At 39.4% G+C, this 22,866-nt stretch overlaps 1 protein-coding gene across 2 annotated transcripts; it reads left to right on the top strand.

Annotated features, from left to right (window-relative positions):
- The first annotated feature begins 1,705 nt into the window (after positions 1-1,705).
- On the top strand, positions 1,706-9,639 carry AGD5 (ARF-GAP domain 5). Of its 2 annotated transcripts, none has more exons than XM_086499773.1 (11): positions 1,706-1,933; positions 2,294-2,352; positions 2,587-2,677; positions 6,528-6,582; positions 6,665-6,773; positions 6,907-7,180; positions 7,263-7,473; positions 7,670-7,893; positions 7,986-8,249; positions 8,696-8,754; positions 8,827-9,639. In XM_086499773.1, exons 1-11 carry the CDS (start codon positions 1,877-1,879, stop codon positions 9,116-9,118), a joined length of 1,695 nt encoding a protein of 564 aa, XP_086355899.1. In that variant the 5' UTR covers positions 1,706-1,876; the 3' UTR covers positions 9,119-9,639. The 2 variants fall into 2 exon arrangements, with proteins under 2 accessions (XP_086355899.1, XP_086355897.1); XM_086499771.1 differs by having other exon boundaries at positions 1,708-1,933; positions 7,664-7,893.
- Positions 9,640-22,866: the final 13,227 nt, after the last annotated feature.

Below are 22,866 nucleotides of genomic sequence, written 5' to 3'. Positions count from 1 at the left end.
ACACAAATAATCTCAACATATTAGCAAGTAAGAAACACAATGTTTCATGTTTTCACGAAGCACATTAAGGTGCGTTATCATTATGTCAAGGGGGAGAGACTCTCTAGAGGTTAGATTTGCTTGTCTTTCGAGTCAACACATGAAATCCCCACTGATTCATTTCACAATAGCGATGCCTCTTGAGAAATTCATAGCTTCTTAGAAAGCTTTGGACTTAGAGCCCCATTGTGCCAAGTGCATGGAGGGGCTCAGAGCACTGTAAACGCTAGAGATTGTCGTCTCACCAAGCACCTAGAGCACACATAGCTGATTATCACTCATGTTGCAACTATTGGAAGGAACTAATCAAAGTTAGAGTTTTGCAATGCATAGAGAAACACACACTTGTACGATTTTGAGGCCGTGTGTAGTTGTTGCAATTTTTCTAGTGTGATCATGTTCAAGATGTGCATCCCCTACATCAATCGGTTGGTAAGATTGGGTCTTACTCTCCTTCGTGGATCCAACAAAGTTGACATGGCCGCATGGAGGACATGGCATGTACTTTCCTATATTTCACGTGGCAGCTCTAGTTCACTGCCTCACTCTCCAAGAGGATTCCATAAAATAATTAGGTAGTGATGTGGTGTCAACACACTTAAGAACTAACCTTTTTATCGTATATTAGGTGTAGTGAATTTTGGCATTCCCAAAGATGCCATTGTCGTTTTTGTGACTAATTTTATAACATTTCTGAGCATAAAAGAGGAAGGTGACAATCATGTTTATGCGTGGAACTTTCATTTTGATAACACAACAGCCTTCGAATGAGATCATACTTATATTTTGACGACAGAGAAACACTTGTACTCATCGTCCATATGCACCCCTAGACCACACAAGAGGAGTAAATAATTAACAAGCCTAAGGTTGGGTTTTTAGACTATGCAGAAAAAGATTACGAGACAAGGGTGTTCCACATTGATAGTGTTTGAAAAATTGAGGAGGCGGTGTGATAGAGCCACCATTAGTCTAGGCCACCCCCCCCCCCCCCCCCCCCCCCCCCCCCCCCCCCCCCCCCCCCCCCCTCATTGCTAGATCTAGCATGGCAATCTCAATGCCAATTAGCAGATGTGTTGACCACCACCTTGAGAAAGATTTTTTAGTGTGAATGGGAGAGGGATTGAAGGAGCCAAGGCTTGTGTGTGGGACATGGGAGTTTGCATTGCACCCTAAATTTCATTTCTAGTTGGGGCTTCTGGCTTCTTGTCCACTCCACTTGACATACCCACTATCACTAGCATAGCCGCTACCACATGTGCACCTCTACTGTAATTGAAGAGAGAGCTAAATCCCATTTGTACATCGGGACTTATGGCATGCCATTGTACGGACACACTACCAAAAGCATAACCTATGCCATATGTGCACTCTATTGCAATGCATAAACATGAAATAACGAATTAAACTTGCAATGATATAAGCCACTTTGCACCCTAAGAAAGTTGGACGACAATCAGGACATGCGACATTGATGTATGAGTAAAAGCTGCCACAACAAACACTAAGTATGAACCACAATTGAACTCTCAAACCCCACAACATCGATACATGTACACACCCGACCAGATAAGCCATTGGTGCTCTAGCCAGGTCATTGCCATATGCACGACGACTTACTAAGACAAAAGCGTTACCATGGCAGGCCATTTATTACGCGCACCATATGGACAATTTTAAACCTTTGTAAGCTCTTTAACAGGCAGGCGTTCACAATTTGAACCTTTCGATCAACAGCTTGCTTGCTTCATCATCATAGAGAAGAAGGGAGGTCAAGATCTGCATCATTTTCCTCACTTGCCGGCGATCGCCTCTCGCCTGTTGATGGTCTCTGCGTATGGCGCCCAATGACAAGTCCTCCGTCACCAAAGAGCAGAATGACAGGCATCGCAAAGTATGTGCATCTCTCTCTCTCTCTCTCTCTCTCCCCATCGGCTTTCTGATCTTCAAGCTAGGTGGACGTTTTGCACCATTTCAACAATTCGGATCGCTAAGAATGATCGGCCACCTTAGATTACGTTCACACTGCACGCAGACTGGTGCACAAACGCACACACTGGCTCACTCACGCACATGCATGGCTTGAGAAGTGGTTTTCTCTTTCATTTCATTGAGGAGTGCAAATCCTGCTCACAGTTACCCACGGTTATCAGGTCAAATTTGAGTTACGCGATCACCGACCCAAGCTCTAACAGTGGCTTTTTGATTGATGACTTTATTAGTGATTCATTTTAACCTTCTTCTACGTGATCAGGTCCTGGAAGGTCTTATGAAGCTGCCAGAAAACAGAGAGTGTGCTGACTGCAGAAGCAAGTATGTTCTTACTTGTCAATGCTTGATATTGATGTTGGGGTTTTGGTCTGTATACATTCTAGATAACCCCACAACTATGCTAAGCTATATACCAGGCAATTTTATACTCATTAACTTTAAGATTGGGTAGAAGACAAAGGAGTTATAGCAATTCATTACTTTCAGAATTATTTATTGTGCTTATTGGGGAGCAGTGTATTCTAGAACTGCTGATGTATGTGGATTGATATACAGGGGGCCAAGATGGGCAAGTGTAAACTTGGGGATATTTGTATGCATTCAATGCTCTGGCATTCATCGCAGCCTTGGCGTTCACATATCTAAGGTAATGCTCATCCCGAGTTCTTTCTTGTTGAACTGATTTCAATTAGGAATTTTCTGAAATTTTCTAACAGACCAAGAGTCAAAGTGAGAAGATTAGTGGCATTATATTTAAACCGTACACTATTTGACCATGGAAGGATTTTTATGGTGTAAGGTTGCTTTAATGACTCGGCTTAGAGCTTGTTTGGTCTCTATGTGATGTTACTAGTGTCTGGCTTATGTATTGTACGATCATGAATATTAATGTTGGCCTGCTTTTGTAACAGAGGTTGTGTAGTTGTTGCAATTTTATGCCACAATGAAAAAAGTTCGTAATTATTACACGTGTTGCTAGCTTGGCAGGCCATATTTGAGGAACTCGGTCTTTCTGTTTTCTTTCTTGCAGTATAGGCTTTTAGCATGTTTTGTATCCAATGATTATTTTGGGTAGACAATTTGTTAGCGAGAAAGTACTGAAACTTGCTTGGCATTTCAGGACTGGTATGCTACCTACGGTTTTGATGTTATAAGGCGAGGCTTTGTGTGAGTTCAGGTGTGGTCCAGGTTAGGTGAGGTTTATTATGTGACCACCAATGGTGCAACGTGACCTTTGTGGGCTTAACGTCTGAGTTAGGGAGGGAAAGTTTACTAGTAACTGAAGGCACATTGGATTCAGTTGCACATAAGAGAAGGTATAATAGGGTTCCTTATTGGGGGTCTCAGGGGCCGTGCAGTCCTTGGCCGGACTATTCGTTGCTTATTTCATGTAGAATAGGAGGTATCCAATATGTTCCTACTGATGTAGGGTTTACGGAGTATTGCATGTCAGAAAGGGAATATTCTGTGTGGTTCCTCCTGACTAAGGGGTGACTTACTGTTTTAGGATTATTCCGTGTCGGATAGGGAATTCTCCACATGGTTCCTACTGACTTAGGGGGGTCTTAGCTCTGCAACTAGATGTCGATTGAGTCAAGTTTAACAGTACTACTGCTTCAGAGCACCTGTGAAGCTGCCTAGGGTTTAGGTGATTTAGCTGAGGCTTTCTGATTAAAATGTCCTATTACCTATGAAGCTTTACGTGATATGAATTATTATGAAGTTGAAGCTGTCTTTAATAAGGCAGATGTGGTCAAGCACATTGTTTGTCAAACTTGAGGGATGATGGAGACACACGAGCTCATCATCTGTGCATACCAGCAAGGTTTGTCACCCTCAGCTACCACTAACTACGTGGAGGATATAAATTCTAGTCTTGAAATTCCCTCTTGAGGCAGCTCCCATAATCTGTGAATGAAAGGCACTGCTATAATAACATTGTTTGTTGGAGTGAGTTTGCAATTTCACATGCTGCAAAGGAATGTAGCACTTTTAGGAGAACAATGACTTCTTTGAAGTACAAAGTGGTCTATGCAACTGTTTTTCTGATGCGTAGCTAAGAAAACAGCTCTTTATTTCCAAAAAGATTCGTTTGATGAGGTTTAAAAACTTACAAAGCATGGTGAGGATTTTGCAATCGGCGATGGAGATGATGCTGCATGTTCTTATTGTCTTGTTAATGACTTCTATGAGTCTACTACTTGAACTTTCGTAAAATATTGCAATACAAATGTGACATTGTTTTTGTTTTTGATCAGTGGTTACATCTGCACAGAAGCTTTTGTTTTTCTTATTTTCTTTTTGTAACATCGATTTGCGATTTTTCTTAAGCTTGTGAGAACGCTGGATAGTATTTTCATCCTCGGTATATCAGTGTGTTTTTTTCTATGAGCGTAGTGTACTTCTTTTCATGAGAAAAAGATTCTTCTATTAGTTAATAAAACTGCCCAAAGGGCTACAACCACCTCTACTAGAGAGGGCTACATCAACCATAAGGGGAGACTCCCAATGAAAAACAGCATATGTACAATGGGGGCTAAATCAAGGGATGGGAGGAGGGAAAAGCCACATAGGTGGGCGGTAGTGCCATGTGGGATCACCCTGGACCATGATGAAGAACAGCCCAAGGCGCAAGAGTCGTAGGAACGCCTCTCTGTGCTCCCGCATGCGGTCGGAGCTGCCCTGAAGTCTCTCGAACTGACCCCTGAGAGTATGGATCAACTCCAGCCAAAAGTCACGAACAGTCTCCGCCACTGAGCGTAGTGTACTTGTGTAATATATATATATATTATTTGGCTTAAGGGTAGTTCAGATTAGTGAGGTTGAACTTCAAATGGTTTGTTTGAGACTTTGAGTGAAAGGTAGGGCCAAAAAAATACTGTCATTCTAGCACATATATTCTGATATGATGTTAGCAGTACTATTTACAATCCATTGTAGTGCGATGAACCAGAGATCTGTTTGTATCTTCCTATAGCAAACATAAAATCAGTATAGATCTCATGGCAGGCCTACATTGTTATGCGGTGGAAATTTCTTTCTTCCCATACAAACTATAAGCAAATGGAAAATTCACTGAATTGAGGTCTGCATAGGGTTGGAAATTTACTGAATCGGTTTGAACTTCAATTGAAGATTGCTAGTGGTTCGGCCCCTGATCAATGTTACAGAATCTTTGTTATTTATCTTTCAAGAATATCAGCATCCTTATCGATAAAAACGTTCAGATAAAAAACAGCAAAATTTAATGTGTGATGCCTTTGCAGTGCTAATTTTGAAACAAATAACCATGTAGAAGCATCAACGAATGTCTTAAAAGGACAGTCAAAAGTTGAAGCTAAGCATCTTGCTCTCAAGTTTATGTCATAATACGACAACAATTGATTGAAAGAAACTCGAGTGGCTACAACTTTTGATACAGAAGGTCTACCAAAAACCAGACATCATGATTGAAAGAATGAAACATCAGAGATACACGCAATGCATGCCTGATGTTGTAGGTTTGTTCTTCTAAACCACACTTTGATGAGGTCAAACATTCACAAATAGGACTCTTGACCCAATGACAGTGTAGGGCTGCAATGGGATCTGTAAGGGTTCATCATTCTATGCTACCATCGTTGCAGAATATACACTACCGTCGTCATAATTATTTGCTCTACCTTTATTCAACAGTCTGAGCTCTTATGAAGAAAAAATAATATACATGATGTCCATCTCCTGGTGTATGATGAGTAATAAAAAATGAAAGCACCCAGATGAGAAGTTATGTGTTTTGTGTGAGCTTTGCTGTGTCCATGCATCCCACCTCTAGTAAAGTAATAATTTGTGGCAAGAAATGTAAGCCATTTTGATAGGTCAAGCTATGGTTTCCAAGATTCAAGTCAGGTCCTTTGGGAAAGGAAGCAGTCTGGAAGATGGTTGATAAGGGAAGGTTGAGCTGAAGCTAACTTGTTCTATCAAGGGCCACCAACTGTTACACAAGATCTTTGAAATTTGGCTTGCACTTGAGGATACTGATAAGGCAACTAGATTTGTGTGTTAGGATGGTTATGATCAGAAGTTTTACCATCCTGGCAAGATCCTTCTCAATGTTTTGTACTTGTTGTTTTAGAAGAGTTAACTGATCATCACAAGTACTTTCAAGTCTAAGATGCTGATCTCATGAGAGGACATAGTTTAGCAAAAAGACCTCTCGTAAGTTGTATCGTGTCCCAAGTGCTCCTCACAATCTGATTATAGGCCAGGTGGAGATGCATGTTGCCACATCACCCATAACTCAAGTAAATTATTTGAGCTAGGATTATTCGCTTTGTTCCTTATTTACCTGCCGATCTCTGTAGAGTATAGATCTTGAGTTTAACGCCCATGTGATAGATCAAAGTAGGTTTCCTTGGATTGATGATTCGACTCTAACAGCTTTGGTTTATTTGCTTCTTGCATTCATTTGATGTATTATTACATTTCAGCTTTTGATGACTGTGGGAATATTGCAGGTTCGTTCTGCGACTCTAGATACATGGCTTCCAGAGCAAGTTACCTTTATGCAAGGTGGTTCTCCTTCTTACACCACTGTTTATACGATAAAAATACAGTTAGTTTGTTCTCTTTTTGATGTTGTAGTTTTAATTAGGTATGGGGAATGCGAAGGCCAATGCTTTTTGGGAAGCTGAACTTCCTAATTCATTCAAGCGTCCTAGTGAAACTGACCGCGGAGGACTTGAAGCATTTATTCGTTCAAAGTATGCTGGCTTACTTTTCCAGATTATTTAGTATAGTCCGTTTTGTCTCTTGGAAATGAGGCGAATACATTGCCTCTGGTGTTAGCAGACAGTGTCATTTGAGTTTGTTCTTCTTCTGGGCTTTTTCGTATAGGTACGAGGCAAGAAGATGGGTGGCAAGAAGTGACAAATCACCTGCAAAGGTACATGACGAAAGGCGTGTGTCTGCTGACCGGCCGAGAAGAAGCAGTGATAACGTGAAAGGTGTAAAAAATTCTTCCAACCTCAGCAAAAGTGATATGAAAGGGCATGATGACTCAGAGTTTCCAGAACCGCGCACATATGACAGTGGGGAAGGTACTCGATCTTCCAGCCAGCATGTCACATCAGCAGCTGCATCGTCCACATCTGAACCATCTCAGAGCAAGGTGAGGACTCCTTTTGTTTTTTGTGCAGTGCATAATATCTTGATTATTTTATTTTTCATCTTCTGATACTATTAGTGGACAGGACAATGTTCGCAACTCTGGCGTCCTTCCTGCTCCCAAGCCTCCACAAAATCCCTTGCATCCTGTGCAACCTACAGCAGTCCCAAAAGCACCAAAGATTGAAGCCCCTACAGATCTTTTTGATCTGCTTAACATTGAAGTACCTATAAAGACCGAGGACAGTGCGGCTGTATCCGTTACTGCAGATGATCAAGGCTGGGCTGCTTTCCAATGTAAGAAAAATTGCCTTTTGGAAGTTGGTATGGCAGGCAGATGCTGCAGTTCTGCAGCTTTAGTCTCATTTTCTCTATGCATTTACTGACAAGCAAGGTGTCTGTAAATAATTTAAGTTTCTCTTATTAATTGCAAGACAGAAAATAGAGGTTACCTGGAAGTCTGATTGATTTGCCCTAATCTGCATAGCTGCAGCTGCAGAACCTGCAAATCCAGCTGAAACTGTAGATCAACCGGCGCCTAGTGGGGTTGAACCATCAGCGTCGACCTCCACTGGTGAATCTGCAATCAAGAGTGAGATCATGGCGGGGCTTGAAGATCTTTTCAAAGGCTCGCCAACTGTGTCATTGAGTGCGTCGGATGTTCCTCAGCCTCAGAAGGATGTCAAAAAGGAGGATATATTGAAGCTTTTTGTTGGGGTCATATTCTTAGCTTTATTTGCCAAACAGAGCTAAAGTCATATAGAGTCTTCATATTTTTCAAATCTGAGAGTTTTATCTTTCTATGACAGACATCTATGGCATCCCCTTATGCAGCCCAGCAGCAACACATGGCTGCACTATTAGCACAAAGGCAGTCCATGCTAATGGCTGCTGCAGCTGCTGCTTCCGGGGTGAAATTGTCCGTCGCAAATGTAGGAACCCAGCAATCACAGGATTTAAACGCTGTGGCAGGAAATCTAGCCCCTGGGGCAACTTGGAACACTGGTGGTGCTCCCGTGGCAGGGTTGGCCAACAACCCTGGAGTTCAGTTTGCAGGATTGCATTTTGGCCAGGTGAGCCTCTATAAATTCTCCATGTCATATTTTTGCTCTCATATTTTGAAGGTTGTAGTCATCTTTAATGTCATATCAGGTTGAAATGGTCCTGACCAAAGATGTGTGCCTCCCATCTTATTGACCTTCGCTTGAGGTTCATCAAGAGTTGCTTTTAATTGAGTATAGATTCGTCTTTAAAGAGCTTGTCTTTTAGAATTGTCTTATGTGGGGAGAGGTTGTTGCAACCCTGAACATATGTTCATATACATCTACTACTGCCTGTTTATTTTTTTTCCTGTTGTCAGAGAGGATAGGTGGTTTCCCACAATCTGTTTAAGCTGTCCAGTTAATTGAGCTCTTGCAAGACACATGGGTTCTTTTGGATGCTAACTCATTCAATCTTTAGAGCTGGAGCATTATGACGAGGTGTCTGCAATAAGTTTTAACATTATCTTTTCTACCAGATTGGAGGAGCTCCTCATCATTTAAATCCAAGTGCTCAGGCGTCTGCGCCCAATTCAAGGTATCTGCTCCTCAATTTTATTCATGAGTTTAGAGGCTTGGCATGGATAGTGGCTAATATGTGAGCTGTCAGCTTAAGTGGGGCGATGCAGGGTGCTGCGGTACCATACCAGTCTCTTGTTTCTTCTTCCCTCACTGCGCTAGGTGCAAGTGGCTTGACATCAAACGGAGTGGGTCAGGTCAATTCTGCAACCCCGTTAAAAAGTACACCCCCTTCTGGCTTTAGTTCACTCTATGCGAATGGCATTGGGCAATCGAACTCAAACAAACCCAGCACTGCGGCTACATCAGAAATGTCCTCAGTATCTGCAGGAGCTACGTATGATTTTTCCGCATTGACAGCGGCGGCGCTATCGAAACACTGATTCTTTTGCAATGAGTCACATTCTATTATTGCTCGGCTGCGGCTCTGAAGTATATAGTGTTTTTGAAGGGTCTTAACAATCAATAATGCCTTGATTCTTTCAGGAGTGCAGCTCATATTCATTGTAAATTTGCTGCCAGGGCATGATGATCTATGTAGCCATATTCTTGGTTCTCTATTGTCTGAGAGGTACGATACCGTTTTGAATGGCTTAGCTTTCAGTATTAATCCCTAAAGTGGGTTTGCAAAATATACACACTACTCGGTTGTCAAATGCCTTGCTACTGACTTCTTAGTTGGATCATTAGTAGGCAAAGTTGGGAGTCTTTATCTCTCTGTATAATGCGAAGAAATGTGCAGGTTTTATACAGAAAAAGAGGGGATTGTAGCCTTTCGCCAGTAGTTGGGAGTCTTTATCTCTGTATAATGCGAAGAAATGTGCAGGTTTTATACAGAAAAAGAGGGGATTGTAGCCTTTCGCCAGTATTTGGCTTGTCAAAAGAACTTCAGCTTTATATGATCCTTAATGGCTCATCTATTGTTAGTCACCCTTTTAAGCATATGAGTATCACATTTTCAAGGAAGCTGAGGGTTCGGAAGAGGGGCTTTTTAGGGCTTTAGCTTAGCAGTTCTGCAAACATTTACGGCCTCTTCATTCTGGGATGTTTTAAGGGAGGGGTTAAATTTTTCTCAATATTTATCTCTGCTTTAAGTAGGCTCATTGTGATGAGATGTGCATCTCTAGTGCAAACTGCAGTTTCCCAAAGCTGGTGAAATTTGCAATGAGCGAATGTTTGAAGGTAAGAGGATCTTTAGTGTGTTATAATTATATGGTTCAAATACAAAAGTATTGTCCATTTTATTATTGATGTCTTGTTTGCGCATCTTACTAGATATCTGTCATTGTCTCTATATATCGGTTTGTCTTTTACATATTTATTTATTGTTTTGTCAATGTTGATTCATGTTTACCTTCATATATCTATGAATATTTGGATTGATAAAACAAGATTAAGAACTTGTGAGAAACTCATGGGGATGTGTGTATTTATTGCCTTTGTTCGTGTTTGTGTGCTCGTGCCAAATACAATTGGCTTTCGACAAAAGGAAAGTATTTGCACAAAAATGACCTGATTTGACTCATTTTTGTACAATATGATAAAAATGAAGTATCATTCCAATTTTTTCATACATCAGAACTACAATAGATACCGTGGATGAAATAAACTTTCATTTGCAAAGTATGACTATTGCTAAGCTAAATATCTTTCAACAAACATAGAATTTTCACTTGCATTTATATAACCAAGGTAGCAAAAATTTATTTGCCTTGGATACATTTATAAGCGTAAAAGAAGTTATTAGTTATGATCCATGTTGTACTTAAAAGCTTTTCAGTTTAGCGGTGATTCTAAAAGTAAAGTTTTTCTTTTGAAGTATAAGATATTGTTAAAAATTACATATTTTGAGTTTTGAAATTGTGTTTAAAATTTAATCCTTGATGAAAAAATTTCAAGAGTCAAATCTTTAGTTTTTCTAAAATATAGTATTTTAAATTGTTTCAAAAGCATTTTTATTTTTATTAGAATCAAAAGGAGTTAGGTTTGTATAGCCCATCGGGAGGGTAGCCTTTGAACCATGAGTTATTGTAATAATTTTAAATAGTCTCTCAATAAATTCTTTAAAACCAAATCAAGGGTAATTGTTCTAAGCCCTTACAGTAATATGAATGTGATCATGGGACACAAGTAACTTTCTACTTCATTGAGGAGTTTAGATAATCTAGCCATTTGCAAAACCAATCAAGGGTAAATGTGTTAAGCCATGCCTACGCCTTTACAGTAATATCAAATGTGATCAAGAGACACAAGTAACTTTCTACTTCATTAAGGATTTTAGAATTGTGTAGACATCTGCAATGCGTCCATAAATTATGTGTAGATTTTTAAGCATTTATACGAGTTTGGAGTACAACAATCCATGCCATCTGAAACATCTATTGAGGATAAATTTTGGTAAGTAAAGCAATAGTTAAAACATAAAAAGTAAGTACTTAGTTTGAAATAAAAAAAGGTCATAGCACATGCCAATTGTTGACGTCATTGGGCAACAAGAAGGATAGAGATTGCAAGTTTCAAGTTTGGGTACGTTCCAAGTTGAGTGGCGTTAGGCAGGAGACTCGAAAACTCTCAAGTGTTTGTTAAGGTGCAAGCAAGATGCAATGACCTTCTTTCCATGCATTTATTGCTACCATAATAAAGGCTCCATGGGACCTGAAGGCAAGGGTGCAAAGGCTAACAAGTCAAAGGGTAGTAAGGGAAAGGGTTGCAAAGGTTTAGTCAACTATGCAAAAGGTGTGGCCACTACAGAAATAGTGAGTAAAGCACTACAACAATGGTTTCAAGGTATACTTAGTTGTGATCAAAGTGTGCCCCCTAATCAAGATAGGATGATCCACATTGAGATCCTATTCTACCGATTCCATTGATCAATGTGCAGGTTTGCACCTTTCATGCCCGTCTATAAATTCTTGACAAGTTTCCAATGCTTCATTTTAATTATAGAGAACGACATTCAAAAATGCTTAAGAGGTACACTTATGAAAACATCGTGCGAGCTCTTTTGAGGACAACCAGCTACACATGTAAACTAGCAAGGTGTAAAGAGAGGATAGTACGTAGCCAAAAAAATAGGAAGGTTATGCAAGTATCCAGGCGTGAAAGCTTCATAAAAAGGAGTACATATACTTATAAACAACCAAAAGTAGTGACAAAATTAGAAGGCAAATAAAAGTTTCCCAAAATTTTACAAATATTGAGCCCAATAAAAAGCACTATATTGTCCCATATACCTATATTTAGTATATAAAACATATCAATATTGCATTAATCTACTAAGTTAAACACAAGAAGAGGAAGTAAAGAAGGCAAAAAGAATCTAGTTATACTCTTAAGGCCTTGCCAAAAAACAAAATAGAAAATGATTATCAATTCATAATTAGTTCAAGTTATCCATAAAGGAGGTATAGTATCCTAGCCTCAACCATTCCAATTAAGCACACTCTATATATTAGCATTGAATTGTCAAAGTGCAAATGAAAGTACAAAGATTGTGTAATCATCCAAAAGTAGTAAAAAGTATCCAAGTGATGCCTTGGTTTGTAGTAGAGGCAGTCAATTATTTCCAAATAAGAACTTCGGTCCAAAAAGTTTCTACCAACCTACTTCTTTTTCAGAATAGCCTTGCTCTTGATTTATTAAAAAACATCCTATCCAGGGTACTATCAAAGACAAGAGAAAAGAACCAGTCAATAACCAATAAAAAAGAGCTACCAACAGTAGGTGGGGAAGCCAACCATGTAACAAAGATCAATTGAGCAAGCCTTAGCCAGGTAGATCATGTCTGAGACATAAAAAATAATTAGGGCTACCAGGACAGTAAAAACAACCATGTCACAAAAAGAAGGAAAGGAAGGCACTACCAATGTAGCATTGCTAAAGATCATCTAAAAAGTTCTTGGTACTAGGACCCTGTCAAAGATAAGGAATCGCCAGGCCAGTATTGAGATGTAATGCATCTGTGAAATAAGATCTGGCATAGTAGTTCCAATTTAGTATGAGCATTATAGAAAAATCATCCCAACTGCACCCTTTTAAGAAAATCATATTTACTTAAACTGAGGGATGCAAGCAAGGATACTAGCAAGACTATGGTGAAAACCCAGTCTACAACAATCCATAGATATCCAACCAACCATAAGAAAGAACATAAGCCTTAGAATTATCCAAGAATTAGAACTGACCTTTGTATTTAGTTAAAAAAAAGAAAATTAGCCCTTACCAAGGTATATGTCAGGAGAACAACATAACTCTTGTGAGAAATAAGGTATGTATATTATATTCAAGGGGAACAAGCCTAGTGCTACCACAAGTCATAAGGGGGCAACACCTCAAAGCCATCGTCTTCTTCACTCATACTTTCTTAGTGCAATTAGAGATACACCTATCCCGAGGACATGAAAGTCCAACATATATCATTAGTTCAAGTAAGGAATAATATAGACAATCCAAAAGAAGGAACCGTAATGTCCCAAATCCTATAAAAACTACAGGTTAACATATTATTTTAGCATGGTAAAAGGTCTCAAATCCCCTATTTCAAAGAGAGACCTTAGAAAATCATCCATCGAAGCTTAGTCAGGAAATCTTTAGGTTAGCACCATGCCATCACCACTTTTTTTCAAACCATCTTTTCTTTATAAAAAATTATTAGTCTATAACCTTTCCTTGCTACAGGTTAAGATAAAACTAAGACCATGTAAGCAATTCATGAGAAGAAAAAACACCTATGTCATTTTAAGCCAAGATGAAACCCTATATTTCAAGCACAACAAGTTCCCTTCCTGAATTTCGTGAAAATTCGTTGATGTCAGGCCAAGGGTTTAGAGGCCAGGGGCCTAAATTGAGCTCAAGGATTTGCTTATGTAAGGGGCAAGAGGCTAGGAAGTGAGGTAGGATTCAGATTCCCTAGTCTCACATTGGTATCTGAGCTATTGTAGGAGAAGTAGGGCATGGTATATTTTTAGCAAGTCTACATGTGGGAAGCCGTGGTGGAGAAGACGAAGTAGGTACTATCAATCATTGGGAGAATGGATGCTTGGAAGGGAGGAAGAGTTTGTGACGACCCACACCAAATTCTGTGTTTTCAGGCTCATAATGTGTGCGATGCTATGGGGAGCAAGGTTCATTTCTGCAGCTTCCCTGTTGTGCTTTGCACCGTGCGCCATATATATATGTACACACACACACACACACACACACACACACACACACACACACACACACACACACACACACACACACACACACACACACACACATTATCACTTGGAATGTATTATATTAGCTCGTACACACATACTTCTTGCCGTAGTAAACCCTTGCCTACATATGATACCATGGGTATCCTGACCACACAGCATAGTGGTACTATTTGATCTCCTTACCCACTGATTCCAATCTCGCACACGGATGCATGCTTACATCTTTCAGAGCGGCCTCTGGCAACACTATCATCTTTTGAGCGGGTCATAGACTTGACCTAATAAACTCCTAGGCAAGCCTAACTTGGATATCCATAAGTGAAGGAATACATGCACACATGGGTTGATCAAGACTGAACTTCCTTTTCTAGAAGTGAAATCCTTTTGTCATTGGAGGCAGAGGCCTTTATATCTGGATGCCTAGAAACACACACACACACACACACACACACACACACACACACACACACACACACACACACACACACACACACACACACACATTTTCACTAATATAGTAAACTCACATTGCATGCTCAAGAACCTTGGAGCTAATCAATTGATTCATATGCATCTGGTCCCCTTCCATTGGCTCGTTATCCCATATCCCTTATCTACACTCTCAACATGAGGACTCAAGAGCATATATGTGTGGGCTATATATGTGGTGGCCCCTATCTTTTGTTCTCAATAGTAGAATATTGGGCCTTCTCTCTACTGCGCTCTCAGAAGAATGGGGCTCGGTTTTTTTTCTCTGAGCACTTGCTTTCATTGCGTCTTCGGCTTCACCCAGACATGAGTCACGCAACTCTCTCTCTCTCTCTCTCTCTCTCTCTCTCTCTCTCTCTCTCTCTCTCTCTCTCTCTCTCTCTCTCTCTCTCTCTCTCTCTCTCTCTCTCTCTCCTTGAAGAGCTCCTAGTGTGTAAGCTTATGGCAGTGCAGACGTCTATGCACCCCAGCGTGGAGCGTTTTCTATTCGAGCAGATACATACCCTCGTGATGCTTTACTGCCGCCCAGGTGATACATCTCAACACACACACACACACACACACACACACACACACACACACACACACACACACACACACACACACACACACACACACACACACACACACACACACACACACACACACAACAATGATGCATCTCATTTTTTCTGTTCTCGGATCATTGCCATGAAAGCATGGGAAACTGTTTGCTTATAGTAAGTGTAAATGAGTCATGGTATCTTATATCGCTCTCTGCTGCGTTCTCAACATATTGGAGTCTCTACTTGATCAAGTATTGGTCTCAGTGCATAGGGGCATGCACGCACACACACACACACACACACACACACACACACACACACACACACACACACACACACACACACACACACACACACACACACACACACACACACACACACACACACACAATGTTGAGTGGGTTTCAGTCTATTCGATAGTGCTTCTGGGATACAAGCAGGTTTTCAGCTGTACTGTTGTCGACCTCGCTGAACTAATTGAGTATGCCTCTTGGCCTTTCAAACCATTTCACACACACACACACACACACACACACACACACACACACACACACACACACACACACACACACACACACACACACACACACACACACACACACACACATGCACCCTTTGAAAGGTTCACACTCTTTCCAAATCAAGGATTAGCGGTGTGAGGTAATCCCAAGCTCATCAATTTTTGCTACCAAGCTTCCTTAACAGCTGTCTTTATTTGTGAAATTGGCTCTATGCGTATGCATACACTATTCGTATTTGGCTGGGAATAGTGCATGACATGGAATTTTTTCACATGCTGTACATGTCAGGCCCACCATGACTCCTTGCACATAAGATTACTGACCACACACACACACACACACACACACACACACACACACACACACACACACACACACAAACACACTTGCATGCATGATCCTTGAAGAATTCCACCCTTGTTGAAGCTCGTTCACCTAAGGAATCATTGATCGTATTGGAGTATCATCACGGTCTTCGGCATAACACTCACACTGGTAGCCATGGGAGATGCTCTCAGGGGAAGGTACATCAGATAGGTGTTTTCACCTACTTAGAATTGGTGTGATAATTCGGTACTTTGATCATTTTGTAACAAAAAACAATCGTGTAGGCGGCATACTAATAAGAAGTCAACATACATATAATGCATTCTGTATAATAATTATGGTTTTTGCTAGCTATCAGTAAACACCTTATGGACTTTGAGATTGGTAGCATATGGGGGATGATAAGACTTCATAAACCATGTCTCAAACCTTGTGGTAATTGATCTCGATAATTTGTTCTACGTATAGACCTAAATGGTACTTCTGCTCCTAAAAAGTGGGACCGAGTTAAGTCAAAGCTTTAGAACTCTTATGGATCGGCTCTTTGTGAGATGGCATATACTGTTTTTTTTTTGTTGGAAAATTGCATGGTATACGATCAAGATCCTGTCTAAACATTGGTTAAATTGTTCTAGTAGCCTTGCTTTCATTGGGTTGTACAGCTAATGGTTCTATTTCATTAAGCATTAGCATATAGAACATAAATAGTTTGCTGAAATTGGTTGAACATTTGGATCTCATTAAATTTGCAGTCTGTAAAGAAGATTTCTGGTCTGTAATCATACACAAAAATGTTTGACGTTTAAAGTGAAAGTTGCATCTTGAAACTAGTAAAACATGAAGTTTTTTTTGCCATGGTATGAGACAAAGGAATAACATCTATGTTGTTGAATGCCTTAAACCTCCCGTGAGGGTCTCCTTGGAGATGGCGATTGCTAAATTTTTTGAAAAATCGTTAAGAATACAAACGAAATGCTGTCCGATTTTTGATAGAATTGTTTATATGGTTTGTAAGACAAAAGGCTGAAAGTAAGCTTCTTGAAACTCTGAGACTGACAGGAAATGGAGATAGAGTCCAGGTTTTTGTAATTCATAAAATTTTGAATTGTTTTCATAATCATGACTATAAAATATCACTTGTTTCTATGGGATGCATAACATCTAGTAGGCTGTAAACACACTCTTAAATGATAAACCCTTGTTTTTGGCATACAAACACATAGATAGGTAACTACAGAGAATTAGGTCAATTTTTGTATCATTCATGGTTGTAGATACTAGCACGACTTTGAGTCTGCTCAGGGAATAGTCAGATACACATGACTCTACACTTAGAGGTTACATTACTTATATTCTCAACTTAACAGTCAATCCTAAGGGTAAGCGGTAAACTAGGTCTACATGTGTGACATGGATGACAACTGGATCCAGTGTCGACACCTGCAAAACGCACAAACATAGCCAGTTCTAACTGAGTGTTTTTGTATGGATGCAGGTAACAGTTGGATCCTTCTCCATGTAGATGTAGTGGAAGCTCATCCCAAAGGGTGGACACACAGTGATACAACATTTAGATATCACTTGTAATGATTAGATATCAAATGGACACACAGTGATACAACATTTAGATATCACTTGTAATGATTAGAGATCAAAGTTTTGATATAAATATATGTAATATCCATTAGATACAGAATGATGTATTGTTGTATATGAAATGTTAATTGAGTTTTATGACATTTGGTTTTAAATATTGTTATTTAATATATTATGTAATACAATTATCTAAGTATGGTTCAATTATGAAGTGATTTTTCATACTTAAACACACACACACACACACACACACACACACACACACACACACACACAAACACACACACACACACACACACACACACACACACACACACACACACACACACACACACACACACACACACACAAACAGCTGTCACAGTAGAAGCATGTGTTTGGATGATTGGCCAAAGGTAGGATACGAGTCGCCAAGACTACCCCATATTCCCAAGTGCGGGGAGTAATGTTAAAATATCCTCTTAATTGATGACCATAACTACGGTACAAGAAAATATTATGAGAAGGTAGAAACTGGGCTAGCAAGTATAACCGATCTGAAAAACCTGGCTTTATTGAATATTCTATGTAATAATACTATGGCCCTAGGCCTAGTACCTCAGCAACCATCGCCAATCGGATATTGTTTTTGAAATACTCTCACCCCAAAGAGTCACTCGAGTCACTCAGTCCTGATAGGTCCACCACTTGGTTTGAGAAACCGAGGTTTCTAACTGCGAAAATAAATGAAGTTCATAACGGAGTAAGGTTTCTCTCCGAGTAGATGTACTGGACAGATAAAGATGTGCAGTTGCTATGGAAAAAACCTGTTCTTGATTGTATGCCATAATTTATTAAATACGCTTGGTAAGCAGATTAGCTGAAGATGCTAAACTCCGGAAAGGTTACTCTGGACTTTGTTTTTTGTAAATATATCTCCCATCTTATATAGACCCACTGGTTTTTTACTCCTAAACCAGAGAGAATTTTTTTTTAACCCAATATTGGTTATACTCTCACCTTTATGATCGGTGGATTTTTTACCCTAGTGATAGCTGAATGATATAAAGCTTACTATAGGGTTGGGAAGTAGGTGTAAAACTGCTATGTATGATCATCCAAGGCTTAATACAATAAAATTCTTAACCAATTGACGGACCAGGTATCGACTATGGAATAGTTTGTTATCCATTACAAATTAGGTATGTAGTGTACAATATGAGCTGTCCGTGCATTTAGCTTTATACTATCTGTTCATTATTCAGAAAATGCTCTATAGCATGGTTTGTTTCACCAAGAATGCAATGTAGCTGGAGTTGCTCCGGAAAATTGACTCTGGACTCGGTTTTTTGAAAAAATATCACTTTCTCTTTTGTAAACACACTGTACGACTCCGAGACCAAAATGGAAAATTAAATAAAAATACCCAAATGGTGGTATATCTCTCACCTTTTAGTATGCCAAGAACTTATCATAAGGTTCGGGGAATTATAAGAAAATAGATTCGAGGCTGGTTGCAATAACTCCGACTGGGTGTAGACTATGGGAATGCTTAGTTATTTGGGGAGCCATAAGGTGGCAGGCAATACTGGTCCTTGCATGTAACTTAATGTTATCTTTACCTTTTTTAGGGTAAATTTAGAAATACTGTATGGGTGGCTTTTACTCCTTGCATTGAGTGAGCGTGCCTCCTGTTGCACGCTACCGCCTGTATTGTGAGGGGGGTATCTGCAGCCGATTAGGGTAAGAGAATAAGCGCGTAAGGTGCCTGATTCTGCCGGATCTCTTGCTTGGTGTAATCCCAAAGGATTTGCCCGCATAATGTGACCTCGATTGGAGGGGTTGGTACTACTGTGGGTCGCGTCTTCTGCAGATGGCATCAACTTGTATCAATAAAGGTGAGTACTCATACTCATTTAGCAACATTTTTTCCGTTTCACCTCTCTGTGTGTGTGAGTTCATTACTGTGTGAGAGAATATCTGCTGAAGCTGTGGTCGCATCATGCCGAAAAAATATGAAAAAACGATCGTGGAGGTTCCCTCGGCTCCTAATCTACAGGTTAAACTAAATCTGTTCTGCTCTTTGAACTGTTGTATAGCCGGATGATCTGGCTGTAGCATGTTTTTTTGGTAAATGGAATTCTTGAAACTTGCTAAAAAACTATTTTTTTGAAAAAAAACCAGGCACTGTATGGCTGTTTCGTTCTTGTTTATAATATGTTTTCTCATATTGCTATGAAGCATTTGGAATTTCACTATGGTTTACTTAAAGAACAAAAGGGAAGTTGTGATTCGCTTATAAATTTCCGTAAAATAAGGCGAGTGGCAAATAATGGTTGAGTTCGGAAAACCGTTGTTTAGTTGGGATTACTACCAGGTTTTGATGGTATGCTCATGATGACTGTACTAATTACTAGGGCATGATGTCTAAATGGAAATTGGGATTTCTATGTGTTTTGTTTACTTCCCAAAAGGAGGTTAACACTGTCGTAGGGTGTACTTCATGGCTCGGATTGAATGCTGGAATTTCTTAAATTAAGTTAAACTTAAAAATAAACCAAAAAAGTGAGCCTGAAAGTTCGGGTACCTTGGTAAGTTAAAAAACAAAGTGTACTCTAGATAATGGTACTAATATTGGACTGAATTTATTAGAATAGACGTTGAAACTACTGAATTTCGGAATTTACTTAATACTGCTGGTGTATTGCCATAGTTCCAGATATTTTGTAAGTAAATGAATGGCAACATATACAGGAAAGTGGATGATAGCCGGTTTCAAATGTATCTGGACTTTTTTTACTTCACTAACGGAGATTATTAATGAAAGTTTCCTATTACTGTTCACCTAGTCAGCATACACACTGATTTTTACTAGCCATTTGGAACCTTGAATATTCAATAATAAGTCCTGGCCGTTGACTACTAGTTTTTTTTCTCAAATGGATATTAACTGGTCTTTTTTCTAAAGAGGTTGTTGTGTATAAAACAATAAGCTGCTTGTAGGTTGGTTTTTTATAAAAAATAAAAAAAGTGGGGTGCTTGATTAGATGAGGTTGTCATAAATTTTCCATTTATCTGCGCCTGGCTGGAGACTTTTGAGACATTTCTCGGACGATGTCTGAGCCGACTCTTTTATGACTGAGTCGTCCAGTGTACTATGGTATACATTTGATTAGCTAACATATGGCAGCAATATGTTTGACATAACATAATAGCAAGGGTATTTGTTGAATAAAGTTATGAATTTATCTAAGATAGGGGTATCTCAGGAATGTAAAGAGGTAAGTCTAGAGTTGTTTTTTTGGGGTGTGATCCCAGCTTAGTTATAAATCTGGTTCCAAATATAGGATCAGGTCTAAAAAGTTGTATTTACAAAAGAAGTGGTAAGATTAGGTCTGGCTTAAGATTGCTTGTATATAAATCAATAGATTTTAAGGTCACTCCGATCTGATTAGGAACGAAGTTCTGGATTTTTTTTTGATATTTTACTTAACTCCTTAAATCTTAAGGATTGGTTAAAGAAAGCTTTGTATAAACAACAGTACAATCAGATTTATGGCTGCTCTATGAGGATGATCACTTTCCGTTTCAGATTGGCAGAAAAGCCATGAAACTTTTTTTTTTCTAAAAAGAAACTTTTAATCTAAAAAAACACAAATTACAAGTTAAGAACTATGTTTTCTTTATGGTGACATGGATAACAACTGGGATGCCCAGCATCACCTGCATACACTCACGTGCTAACGAATTGTTTTCTTGTGACTATGGGTGCAGGTGAGGGCTACCTTCCTTGATTAAAATGTTTAGTTCTTAACAAATGGTGGATCTCTTATTGTGAAGCAAAATTTCCCAGACTTTGGGTTTGAGGATTCCTGAGCTATATTCTGTTATCTTCATTACCTTGTACAAAATTTATTTCAACAGCAAAGAGATTATTGTACAAATACATTGTACTTTTCTAAAATTGTTGGTCTGTGAACAGTTAGTGTTCGTTTGCGTATATATATAGATTTAGAACTGCTACACACACAATAAACACAAAAGAGAGATTGACTTGGCTGTTGGTCTCTCTCAGACAATGACTCTAGAAACTTTTGCCTATTATAGTATAATTTTTATACTCTAATAGGCCGGGGTGCTATCACATAGTCTCAGTGGTTTTATAACCTGACTGGTGTAAGGTTGCTAGCACTACCATTCCACTTTATATTCATGTTTCTTCCTTTACCTTAAATACTATCATTTACATAATCTATTACTTCTGTTAACCAGGTTGTGGGAAAGCTCACTACAAGAATTAAAGTCTACTCTGACCCAGAAAAAAGAGCTCTGATTTCGGAGAAGTTACGACGCTAAAGAAATTGAAAAGACCTTCCCTCATATCTCACTTAGGATTAGGCCTTATCTACATAGGGATGTAAAATTCAAAAAGATGTAACTCTTTGTGTTAGATCTTTAGGTCTACACTTCTCTTCCAATACTATGGAATTCTACTGATAATTTTGCAGATTGTTTCCCTTTCCCAAGGGCTCGCTCTTCCTATGAAACCCCTTTCCCTTGCCTCTCTACTTGTACTAAAATGTATACAAGATAGAGAAGCCTCTGCCCTAATTTACGATGCTTCGAAGGAGTCTAGTCTGTCTCTTGTCCAGTTTATTTCATTTGACCAATGGGTTAAAGTACTAGCTCTCCTTGTAAAAAATAAATCTGATGGTATCAACCTTTTGATGGAATTTACTTCTAATCTGGCTGGACTTTCCAAAGCACATATTCAGGACTTAGCATTTTTGTCTTCCAAAGGCTCTGAACTTTCCAATATTTTTAGAAAATTTTGTGGGCTTAGTCCTATCTTTGTTACAGCTCCCTCTATGCCTATAGTCCCTCCACCGAATAGCCTCTTTTGTAGAGAAGCTGCATTAGAAGCGGTAAAAGAATTTCAGAAAGACCTTTTTTCACTCAGTGAAGCTTCGCTTTTGGACATGGTACCGAAAGTTTCTAGGGCCTTTCCTTTTTTACCTTCACGGAAAATTGAGGTAGAAGCCTTGGGGGTAGACCATAGGCTGTGGATGTTCCAAAATATAGGATTTCTAGCACCCATATCCATGGAAACCTGGGTCTTCCTTGCCAACTTGGCCCCTGCAACTATTGAGGAATGCAAAATTAAAGTTCTGAAAGGGATCCAGCTCTTGGACAAAGGGGATTTGATTAAAGCACCGTTCAATATGAGTTTCCTTGATGATAAAAAATGTAGTTTGAATACAGGTTTATATGCAAGAACTAAAGGGGTGATGACCTTTAGTAAAAGTAATGCTGATTACTACATCGAGACAGTGTGGAATGTGTTCAGGCCTTACCTTAAGTGTGCTTGCAGATTCTTAGACTCCAAAGCTGCGTGCGAGTCAAGCATAATTTGGTTTGACATGCTATTTGGTACGCCCTCAATAATCTGCCTAGTATCTTTTCTGATAAA

This window comes from Adiantum capillus-veneris, chromosome 25, assembly GCF_014529385.1.
Source record: "Adiantum capillus-veneris isolate H3 chromosome 25, ASM1452938v2, whole genome shotgun sequence".
In the NCBI taxonomy this organism is placed as follows: Eukaryota; Viridiplantae; Streptophyta; class Polypodiopsida; order Polypodiales; family Pteridaceae; genus Adiantum; species Adiantum capillus-veneris.
Note: the sequence above shows the minus strand (reverse complement) of the source record. Positions and strands in the feature narration are given on the sequence as shown.